Source organism: Hylobates moloch, unplaced genomic scaffold, assembly GCF_009828535.3.
Source record: "Hylobates moloch isolate HMO894 unplaced genomic scaffold, HMol_V3 SCAFFOLD_28, whole genome shotgun sequence".
In the NCBI taxonomy this organism is placed as follows: Eukaryota; Metazoa; Chordata; class Mammalia; order Primates; family Hylobatidae; genus Hylobates; species Hylobates moloch.
In genome coordinates, this window is record NW_026652303.1 from 1,242,670 (window position 1) to 1,254,968 (window position 12,299).

The 12,299-nt window shown below is 42.6% G+C and overlaps 1 protein-coding gene across 1 annotated transcript in view; it reads left to right on the forward strand.

Moving 5' to 3' along the window:
• The window catches only part of LOC116463154 (nesprin-1-like), a 532,795-nt gene that overhangs the window by 272,051 nt on the left and 248,445 nt on the right, over positions 1–12,299 (forward strand). The window contains exons 60-65 of the mRNA XM_058434482.1: positions 1,952–2,095; positions 2,440–2,595; positions 4,158–4,322; positions 6,509–6,681; positions 9,165–9,318; positions 12,034–12,177. Coding sequence (XP_058290465.1) covers positions 1,952–2,095; positions 2,440–2,595; positions 4,158–4,322; positions 6,509–6,681; positions 9,165–9,318; positions 12,034–12,177 — 936 coding nt within the window. The remainder of the gene's footprint in view (positions 1–1,951; positions 2,096–2,439; positions 2,596–4,157; positions 4,323–6,508; positions 6,682–9,164; positions 9,319–12,033; positions 12,178–12,299) is intronic.

Below are 12,299 nucleotides of genomic sequence, written 5' to 3' on the forward strand. Positions count from 1 at the left end.
CTCCCCTCCCATTCCCCTCCCCTCTCATCTCCTTTCTTTTTAGAACCTAAATTCCTGATCACGGTCCCCCATTTGCCCTGTTTTGTGGTGTGTTAGCTCATTCTCATGAAGCTATAAGGACACACCAAGACTGGGTAATTTATAAAGGAGAGAGGTTTAATTGACTCACAATTCTGCAGGGCTGGGGAGGCCTCAGGAAATTTACAATCATGGCAGAAGAGGAAGCAAATACGTCCTTCTTCACATGGTGGCAGGAAGGAGAAGTATGAGCAAAAGCGGGAAAAGCCCATTATAAAACCATCAGATGTCATGAGAACTCACTATCATGAGAACAGCAGCATGGGGGTAACCACCCCCACCATTCAATTACCTCCCATTAGGTCCCTCCCAAGGCACGTGGGGATTATGGGAACTACAATTCAAGATGAGATTTGGGTGGGGACACAGCCAAACCATATCAAGTGGCCCCATGAGACTCCAGTAACAGGAAGATGGAAACACCTTGAATTTATGAATTTAATTATTCAACAAATATTTGTTGAGCGTCTTCTATTTGTGAAGGACTAGTCTAGGCTCTGGGGCTATAGCAGAGAATAAAAGAGAACCAAGTCCCTGCATTCATGCAACCTAAATTTTGGTAGAATACTCCAGAAGTTATTTTGGTATTTTACATTTGTGAGATACTAACTTTTCAAAGGATTCTTACAGCTAACCCATATCCCTCAGAGGTGAGTAAGGCAGATGTGATTTTCCCCATATTGTAGACATCCCAGACCAGATACAGGTGGAACCTTGAGCTATTCTCTCATAAGTTTCATTAGTTCTTGCCACTTAGATTTTTCAGCTAACCTTTATGTACCCCCGTACTACCTAAAGTACTGGTCGTTTTTACAGCCTTTAGTTGACTCACAGGGTAACATAAATAACAAATTCACATTCATATCCACCTACCACTTTATAAGTAAGAGACAGTAGATGCAGACACCTTTGCTAAAGTTAAACAGTACCATATAAAACTTTATCAAACACATTTTACACCTAGGGTACTACATAGTAACTGTGAAAGTATTATGACATTCTCATGTGATAAGCACATAACATTAGTTAGTATTTCTTATCACTTTATAAAGCAGAATATATTATTTATTAACAACATAAGCACGTCAACTACATGGATATGCTGCTTCTCGTACCCTCATTAATGAAAATCAACCAAATGTTGACTAACATTTCTTTACATTCCTGTAAGGTACTATGGTGTGTCTCAGGAAGTGTCAGACCCAGGCCCTCCCCTCATGGAGCTTGCAGTCTATTTTTGGAGACAAGGCACGCTTGCATCAGATGAAAATTCACAATCCAACCTAGTCTATGACGAAGTATATAGGCATGGTATAGACAACAAATGCTCTGGAAATTGAGAAATGGGTGTGATCTCAGAAGTGGGCCAGAGAGTTAGGGGGGAAAAATTCTATTTTCAAAAGGAGAACCCTAAAAAGTTCTTAAAGGATATTCAAAAATTGTATTTGTGCCGAGGTAAAAGATGGAATGTTTCAGACTTTGGAGTGGGCTTGGTTTTTTTTGTGGATTTTTTTTTTTTTTTTTTTGAGACAGAGTCACTCTCTGTCACCCAGGCTGGAGTGCAGTGGCATGATCTCAGTTCACTGCAACCTCTGCCTCCTGGGTTCAAGCAATTCTCCTGCCTCAGCCTCCTGAGTAGCTGAGATTACAGGCACATCCCACCATGGCTGGCTAATTTTTTGTATTTTAGTAGAGACGGGGTTTCATCATGTTGCCCAGGCTGGTCTTGAACTCCTGAGCTCAGGCTATCTGCCCACCTCAGCCACCGTGAGCCACTGCACCCAGCCTGGGTGGACTTTGAATGCCAAGTGAAGGACCTTGGACTTGCTATTAAAATATTTTCTTGTCCTGGACACTGTCTAAAACCTTGCAGAATCTAAAGATCCAAATGAAGGACTTTGAAGTAAGTGCTGAGCCTATCCAGGACTGGCTGAGTAAAACTGAGAAGATGGTCCATGAAAGCAGCAATCACCTCTATGATCTGCCAGCAAAGAGGAGGGAGCAGCAGAAGCTCCAGGTGATGAGCCTGCCTCCCCATAGCCCCATCTCACCTAGTCTTTGTCCGTCGTCTGTCGACCTTACAGATGCATGCTCAGCACCCTTGAGTTAGACTGTGCTGCCGTGAGATGTAGTGTGTTCTTTCCCCATTTCTGGCGGATTTTATGTTTTCTGACTTTCCTTGGAAGTATGATTTGTTTCCTTCCGTGATTTGTGCTCCATGGTGTGTAGATGGGAGATAATAAAGCCTCCAGGGTACACAGACTGCCTGCCAGTGTTGATTTCCATGTTCTCTGGGCCAAAGCTTCGTCCGCAATGTGCTTTTCCCCAGCCTCTGAATAGTAACTTGCTTGTGCTTTTCAGTCTGTCCTTGAGGAAGTACACTGCTACGAGCCTCAGCTCAACAGGCTGAAAGAGAAAGCTCAGCAGCTGTGGGAAGGACAAGCTGCCAGCAAGAGCTTTAGGCACAGAGTGTCGCAGCTATCTTCTCAGTATCTAGCGCTAAGCAATTTAACAAAGGTAACGCCTGGCACGTGCTGTGTGTGAGTGTGATACTGATGTCGCAAAATTGGAGTTGCAGCAGGTTCTGCAGGGTGTGCGTTGCATCCTGACATGCCCACGGTGTGGGTCTCCAGGTCAGCAGTAAGGGGCGTGTGTGCTGTTTCCTCAGCCTTGCAATCTGAGTTCATCATTGTTGTTGCATCAGCTTGATGTGGCTCTCTGAAAAGGCAGAAGGAGGTTTCAAAGATTGAAGAGACTTCCAGTCTTCATTATTGCACAAGATATTCCTTTTAATACTGAAATGACATGTTTCCCAGGGCTTTGATTTGGAAGACTCAAATCATAAACATAAAGCAAAGCTCAGAGTTTTTGTTCTAAATAATCCCAGATTAAATTACTTTAGAAAAACATGGATTCTAAACAGTTTAAATTTTATTAGATTAAATATAATGATATTTTTTAAAAATTCATCTGAATCTTTGCATTCATTATATAGTAGTCAAGGATGTGTTGATTGAGAGTTTCAGTTCAGATTCTAGAGCAAAGCTCAAAATTGGCAATGGTTCAGACAACTGGTTAAATCTCTTTTCAAATAGCTTAGAAGAAAATAAATGGAATCCTGCTACAACCTCATTTAGAGCATTCAGCCGGTATAACGTAGACCCATTTTAAACTGTGTGGTGCAGGCCTATCTTGAGCTTTATGTGGCTTATAACCTTTGTTTCCTACATTTTTAAATTTCAGATGTTAGAATTAGGGACCCTGGTATAATTTAGTCTTTAATTTGGCCTCATCTGTTCTGTAAGTATGGATTTACAGAGGGTCTGCTCATTTGGGTCTTCAGTACACCTCACTGAGGCAGTCACACTAGCTTAGGTCTGGGAGTAAATAGTCTATGTTTATATCCATTTTTATTCTGATTGTTATTTTGGGTGTCTTTATGAACTCTGGCACGTATCTAAGTTAAGATAAGGAATGAATCATCTTAGAATGAATGAAGAACATCTTTCCATTCCTTTGTATTTACTTAGATACCAAAAGTAATCGATATATGAATGTTTTGAGAGCTGTAGATTATTCTTGTAAAGTCTTCACTGTGTTAAATATGACCTATAATTAATAAGCAAAACCACATGTATGGTCCCATGTTTTAAAATTTAGAGATATTACAAAAATCTCAGATTATTACTTTTTTAGAACCCTGGCTACAATGTAGGTCATGTGGGTTGTTGTGTCAGGTGAGCCCAATGTGATATGTGAAAGCTAGAAACTACTTTGACCAGTATCCCAAACACGGCATTAGGGAGAAATTTTACTGATTTAAAATAATCGTGATAGTCATAAAGAATTGGAGAGGCATAAAATTGTAGCTTTTTTTTTTTGGCTTTTGACCTAGTTATTCTAATAGTTTTATGATTTAGAAAGATCTTTGACATATGTCATAGATTTAGGCCAGACTTGCCTCATATCTGTGCAGCGTATGAAGCCATGACTGATTGCCGTTGTTTCAAACAAACCGTTAGCTTTACAATTTGTCTCTGTGGAATGGACAGCTCGAAAACCATTTCTGTCATTTCCAGGAGAAAGTGTCAAGACTGGATAGAATCGTTGCAGAACACAATCAGTTCTCTCTTGGGATTAAAGAATTACAAGACTGGATGACAGATGCGATTCACATGCTGGATTCGTACTGCCACCCGACGTCCGACAAAAGTGTGCTGGACAGCAGGACGCTCAAGCTCGAGGTGTGCATCTTTACATAGAAATATCTCCAACCTGCAGAATTTGTTTTTGTCAAAATTTCCCATTTCCATCCACCTGGAGTGGTGATGTCACATTCTCTCCATGAGAAATCTCAGATGCTTTGTGAGTGCAATGCTGTCTGCCTTGGGTGGACATGCCAGAGAATTCCTGAATCATCCGACCCCGGATGTTTTCCAAAAAATAAAATAAAATAAAGTCCGAATGTGATTACTTGTGTGATCACTTGTTAAGAGGCTAGTTTTAAATGAGATCACAGACATATTCATTATGGGAAAATATTTTGAGGAAACATTTTATAGGGCAAAACATTTTCCATCTTTTTCGACTCACTTGTCTTCCTGTATTTAGCCAATTCTCCTCCCATCCCAAGATATGAGTTCAGTTTTGCATTTGCGATGAAAATAATGAATCTGCATTCATTTGTATACTGGGTGCCTTCTAGGAGACTGGCACTCTGTCTTGACACCGAGGAATCAAAGGTGAATAACGTAGTCTTTTTCCTCAAGGATTTTACTGTCTGAGGTTGGAGGTCGAAATACAGAAGACAATAACCACAGATGCAGATGTACTTACGGTGTTATAGACATACACAGGAGTGGAACCGTGCAGAAGGGATGGGGTTGAAAGTTGGGACAGGTTTCTTAGGAAGTGTGATAGGTAAACCAAGTTGTGTGGGGTTTAATTTTTTTTTTTTTAATAAAATTAAGACAGAGTCTTGCCTTCTTGCCTAGGCTGGTCTTGAACTCCTGAATTCAAGCAATCTTCTTGCCTTGGCCTCCCAAAGTACTGGGATTACAGGTGTGAGCCAGTGCACCCTGCTATAAACCAAGTTTTTGTTTTGTTTTGCTTTAGACGGAGTTTTGCTCTTGTTGCCCAGGCTGGAGTGCAATGGTGTGATCTCAGCTCACCGCAACCTCTGCCTCCCGGGATCAAGCGATCCTCTTGCCTCAGCCTCCCAAGTAGCTGGGATTACAGGCATGCACCACCATGCCCAGCTAATTTTGTATTTTTAGTAGAGACGGGGGTTTCTCCATGTTGGTCAGTCTGGTCTCGAACTCCCGACCTCAGGTGACCTGCCACCTCAGCCTCCCAAAGTGCTGGGATTACAGGGTGAGCCACTGCGCCCGGCCAAAACCAAGTTTTTAAGAATGATAGGGAGAATTATTTTGGCAAAGATAACTGGGTGGAGACTTGGGAATGGTGGCAGAGAGGGGGAAAGTGTGAGGAAAAGCCAGAGGAAAGAACAGCGTAGTGAATGAGAAATTGCTACCAGTTGCTTATTGCCACAGCAGAAACTGGTGGCAATGGGTGGCTGAAGCTGAAGCTTTGGAAGTTGGCAAGAACCACATTATAAAGAGAGATGAAGCTTTGTCTTTTAGGCAACATTATCAGTTTTACAACTTGGAATTAAAACTTCCTTCTGGCTGGGTGCAGTGGCTCACACTTATAATCCCAGCACTTTGGGAGGCTGAAGTGGGAGGATTGCTTGAGCCCAGGAGTTCAACACCAGGCTGGGCATCGACCTCACCTTTACAAAGAAAAAAAAAAAAGAACATTTCAATTAGCTGGCCATGGTGGCATGTGCTTGTAGTCCCAGCTACCAGGGAGGCTGAGCTGGAAGGATCACTTGATCCCAGGGGTTCGAGGCTGCAGTGAGCTATGATTACACCACTGCACTGAAGCCTGAGAGAGAAACATAGACTCTGTCTCTAAAAAAAACAGAAGAAGAAACTTCCTTCTCACATAGAAAAAGAATAGTGCTTATGAAGAACATGAAATATATAATCTATTTCTATGGGTTTTTTTGTTGTAGGGACCACAACATTTATAAGCTCTTCATCCTATAACCTTTGAGAAATCATGAATTCTACTGTACTATATTTTTCCCTTGTTAAAACCAGTAAAGTAAAACTTCATTGGAAGGAAGGGATTATTCAGAGAAGACTGGAGACCTTCAACACCAAGGCCACTTAGTAAAAACCAGCGGGTAGCTGGTGACTGGCACTCACCAGCAAGCCACTTCCCCACCCTCTGTCTCAGCCAACTGGGAGCTCCAGGGCTGGACACAATTGCATATTATTCTGTGATCTTTAGGAGCTCTGCAATATTTAAAGCCAGAAATGTTAAACATACAAATGACAAAGGACTTCTGTATTTGTTTTCACAGGCTCTATTATCAGTCAAACAGGAAAAAGAGATTCAAATGAAAATGATAGTGACCAGGGGAGAATCTGTCCTTCAGAATACGTCTCCAGAAGGCATTCCCACTATTCAGCAGCAGCTGCAGAGTGTGAAGGATATGTGGGCATCCCTTTTGTCTGCAGGGATTCGTTGTAAAAGGTGAGGGAAACTACAGCCAAGCACTGGGGAAGCTATTACTAAAAGATCAATATAATACTACTGAACAGACCATTCCTGTGGCCAGCTTCCCTTCCCTTCCCTTCCCTTCCCTTCCCTTCCCTTCCCCTTCCTTCCTTCCTTCCTTCCTTCCTTCCTTCCTTCCTTCCCTCCCTCCCTCCTTCCCTCCCTCACTCCCTTTCCTTTCTTCCTTCCTTCCCCCACTTTTCTCTTGATTCCTCTTTCTTTTTTCTTATTAGAACAAAAGAAACTGGCAGATGTAATCTCACATTTAGATTGACCTGAATACTGTGCCAGCATGTTAATATAGCTAAAAATGCATGCTTCTTTTTGTTGTTGTTGCTAACATAAAAATACAAAAAAAAAGATTCATAACATAAAAATATAGGGATTAAAACCAAGTAGCAGACTTGGGAGGTAAACCCAGGAAATACAAATAGAAGAGTAGGAAAGAAATGGCAGGCAGGGGGAGGGCAGTAAGTAAAGGGTGTTTTGTTAGCCCATTCTCACTCTGCTATGAAGACATTCATGAGATTGGGTAATTTATAAAGGAAAGAGGTTCAATTGACTCCCAATTCCTCATGGCTAGGGAGGCCTCAGGAAACTTACAGTCCTGGCGGAAGGGGAAGCAAACACATCCTTCTTCGCATGGCAGCAAGAGAGACAAGTGCTGAGCAAAGGGGAGGAAAGCCCCTTATAAAACCATCAGATCTCATGAGAACTCACTATCACGAGAACAGCATGGGAGAAACTGCCCCCGTGATTCAATTACCTCCCATTGAGTCCCTCCCATGACATGTGGAGATTATGGGAACTACAATTCAAGATGGTATTTGGGTGGGGACACAGAGCTTAACCATATCAGGTATGTTATCAAGCAAGTTGCCCACCACTGTGAGCAACTGCAACTTAATCCAGTCAGGCAATGCTGGGAGCTGGTATACAGTGTGAGCCTCAGTTATCCCACCCAAGGGCAGGGGATCTGGTGTATTTAGAGACAAACTCCTATGAATTAGAAGAGCAGTTGAGGGCTGCCCCTCAGGGTGAGGCTCCCCTGTGCCTACATTGCCCTCAAACTAAGAGTACATCAGGGACTAGAGAATGTCTTCAAGCTAAGAGATCTAGGAGCAATTAGAAGTCCAGCTGGACTGTGCTGCAGTGGTGTGATCTGGGGGTGTGGATGGATGGAGCACTTACAGTGCTGCAAAAAGACCCAAAACCTGGTAGTACAATTAGGCAGAAATGATTAATGGAATTTATTTTTATTTATATTTATTTGTGTATTTATTTTGAGACGGAGTCTTGCTCTGTTGCCCAGGCTCGAGTGCAGTGGCGCGATCTTGGCTCACTGCAAGTTCCGCCTCCCAGGTTCATGCCATTCTCCTGCCTCAGCCTCTCAAGTAGCTGGGACTACAGGTGCCCACCACCACGCCAGGCTAATTTTTTGTATTTTTAGTAGAGATGGGGTTTCACTGTGTTAGCCAGGATGGTCTCGATCTTCTGACCTCGTGATCCACCCGCCTTGGCCTCCCAAAGTGCTGGGATTATAGGCATGAGCCACCGCACCTGGCCTGATTAATGGAATTTAAAATATAGCATGTGTAGGCCGGGCGTGGTGGCTCACGCCTGTAGTCCCAGCATATTGGGAGGCCGAGGCGGGCAGATCACAAGGTCAGGAGATCAAGACCATCCTGGCTAACACAGTGAAACCCTGTCTCTACCAAAAGTACAAAAAAATTAGCCAGGCGTGGTGGCCGGCACCTGTAGTCCCAGCTACTCAGGCGGCTTAGGAAGGAGAATGGCGTGAACCCGGGAGGCAGAGCTTGCAGTGAGCCGAGATCGCGCCACTGCACACCAGCCTGGGCGACACAGCAAGACTTTGTCTTAAAAAAAAAAAAAAAAATAGCATGTGTATTGAGACAAGGGAAGTGCTTAACTTATCAATAAGAGAAATAATTAAGTTTTAATATTTAGACCAAGTCAGGAAATATTGTCCTTTTATTTCATTGTGATTTTCTGATGTTTAATCTCACGTAAGGTGGTTACTGTGCTTATTTTTCTCTCCTGCTCTGAATGTCCTGCTTAGTTTGATAGAGTTAAGTGTTGCTTCTCTCCCTGCCCAGAGCTTTGCTCCAGAAAAGACCCACTCAGGGGATCTCTCTCGGTTTTGCCTTTGAGACTCCCCCAGTGTCTCGTGTGCCCCAGCCGCTGACTCTTGAGTTGATAGCTGGTTCCATGTTTCTGCATGTTGGCCTGGGTTTAACTGTCCCTTTGCTTCCTGAGGCTGCCCTTCAGACCTGGACTCAGTGTCATTAAGCCCTGGGCAGCCTGCTCACTCCCAAGCCAGCTTCTTCCTGATCTCTTGACCCCTTGCTGACTGGAATGGATGGAGCACACACAATAACAGATTTTAGACTCCTAAGGATTCTCAATGTGGATTTATTGTCCTTTCAAATCCCTTTCAGTCAACTTGAAGGAGCTCTCTCCAAATGGACAAGTTATCAGGATGACGTTCGACAGTTCTCCGGTTGGATGGACGGTATGGAAGCCAACCTAAATGAATCAGAAAGGCAGCATGCGGAGCTGCGGGATAAAATAACTATGCTCGGAAAAGCCAAGGTGAGAGCTGGATTTCAGATTCCATTTGTTTTCTCACAGGCTTCTTTAGAGTGCCACAGTCAGACAAAAATGGGATTATGTGTACGCTAGGACAGTGCACATAGGCAAATTATGTTTGGGGCTTGTAGTATAATTTCTAAAGTCTTCTTAAACTGGACTTTCATTTGTGATTATTTTATTAGTGAATGAAAATTTTCCCTTCCAGGAAAACCATGTCGATCCATGTTTTCTGACACAAACCATTTAAAATGTAGCACCATGAAATATCTTTTAATGTCTTCAACCTGCTCATCATTGGAAGTCTTTTTTTTTTAATCACATCCTTTTGTGTTATTTTTTGTGCATTCGTCATAATGCTTATATTAGTATAGTACTACATGGAAAGATTTTTTAAATAAATAAATAATGGCATGTTCTTAAAACTTATTGACATGTTTGACATGAAGTTTTACAGTCCTTTGTTTTATAGCTGCAGGCTCACTCCAGGGCATGGTCATTGGTCAGCCTGTTCCATCACTCCCTTACCATTGTCCTAAACAGCACTTACGATCGTCTACACAGAAATCCTTTAACCTCTTACATTCTCTATTTCTGCTCATTTGTATCACCTCACCCTGAATATATTACACTGGAAACCTCATTACTCTCAGTGCCTTCTTTCTCATTGCCACTTTACATCTGGCACTAGTTTCTACTGATCCATCCTCTTCACCTAACTGGAACAGACTCCCAATTTTTCACCTTCTTTCTTGCCTCCATCTATTGTTATCTCCTATAAAGATGAATGTCTCACTTCCTGCGTGAGGTCCTGTGTTATCTTCCCGTTGTCTATAGTATAAGCTCAATCTCCCTCGTCTGGTTTGTAAGAATGGAAATAAGCTCCTCTGCCATGCTCCTTTCCTTCATGCTCTCAGCCTCCTCCCTTGCTCTCTCCAGCCTTGCTGAATCTCACACTATCTCCTGAACATGCCACAATCTTCACAATTCTGTGTCTTTGCATAATCTCTTCCCTTTTTACAGAAGTCCTTGCTCTGTCTCTGCCCCTGGCAACCTCCTACTTATCTTTCTGAATGAATTTTGAAGTCATTTTAGCTATGCTACACCACCACCACTCAGGCTTGATTCATTGTTCTGTTCTCTCATAGCCCTTGGTCCAAAGCTCTTTATCAATTTCATAGGACATATATTTGCATGTCCCTCTCCTTCAGTGAATAGAGATGCTTAATTTTCTTTATATCCTCAACACTTGGCTGTCTGTCTGACACAGAACACACGCTGAATAAAAGTTATTTAAATGACTAAATAATCTTATGTGACCTATGCCAAGGTACTTAATGTTTCTGGGTCTCATTTATGCATCCATAAAATAATATAATTATAATTATCTGCTTCATAAATACCTGCATGTATTATCTGTTGTAATAATTAATTGCTTAATTAATTGGATTGTTCACCTATTCAATCAACATTTATTGAGAAATTGCTACATGTAGGCATTGTGCCCGATTCTAGCAGTAAAAACAGTCAAGCGTACATTAGTGGGGATGCATGCACTCAGTAATAAATGTACAAATAAATAATTACAACTGCTGAGTACTATGAAGAAAAAAGAAGTAGTGTGGTGTGAGAGAGAATCATTTTGAAAAGGCTCATACAACTTGTTTGAGGCCAAGGGAGAGGGACAAGAAAGGCCTCTCTGAAACAGCAGACATATTGTCCATGCACTAAAGAATTTAAGCCAGAGAAATGAGCCTGGGGAGGAGTTGAGGAACGAGCATTCTAGATAGAACAAACAGCAGGTCATCAGGCCCTGTGGAGGGAAAGATCCTGGTGCAATGGGGAGCTGCGAGGAAACAGGCAGGTGTTGTTGCAGCAGAGAGTAGGCAGGGAGGGGCTGCAAGGGGAGTTTGATGGAGAGACAGAGCCTGATCCTCCATTGCCATGCCAGCTGCTCTGAGGATTTTCCACTTGATCCCGGCAGCATTGGGACGATAATCCAGGTTTTAAGCTGAGAAGCAACATGATTCAACTTTTAATTGCAAGACATTATATCCCTTAGACTGCTGTGTGGAGCATGAAATAAGGGACAGGGAAAGAACTGGTGGCCAGGAATCTGCCTGGGATACTACTGCAAAGTCCAAGTGAAAGAGGAGGGCAGCCTGGGCTGGGGAGTTTGCAGGAGATGTGGGGACAGATGTCGTGGTATAATAGGGGGTAGAGCTAACTGGATTTCCTAATGGTTAAGAGGACGGAGAGCTAGAGAGCACACTGGAACAATTCCCGTGTTCTGGGTTGACCATCTGGGTGGGAGGTCATGGCATTTGCTGTTTGAAAAGAGATGGAAAGAGAAGGGGGTTTCATGGGGGGCTGGGGTAGAATAGGGAAGGGGTGAACATCAGGGGTCCATTTCTGGACATAATCAGTTTGAAATGTTAAGAGTAGAAATATAAAGTAGTTAATTGGTAATTAATATCTTAGAGAAAGTTCTGGACCAGACATAAAATACACACACACACACACATACACACACACACACACACACATCCATGCATTCACACACATATCTGTGTCAAATAGATAAAATGATGGAGGGGTGGACGAATAGGTAACCTGAGGTCACTTGTCAACTGTACAATTAAAATATCTTGATTTTAGCAGTGTCATTGATGTGATGGTACATGAGTAACCACTTTATTTTTCTTAAATGCTCTCTAGTTATTAAATGAAGAAGTGGTGAGTTACAGCAGCTTGCTGGAGACCATCGAAGTCAAAGGGGCTGGCATGACAGAACACTATGTCACCCAGCTAGAACTCCAGGATCTACAGGAACGATACAGAGCCATCCAAGAGAGGGCCAAGGTACGGCAAAGCCCTTTCCTTGTAGACTCACCAAAAGGGGAGTGTTTGGAGCTGTGCTCGTTTAAAGACTCATTTATTTTCAAGAATGACAGGCTTGGGAAAACAGAACAAAAGCAAAATGA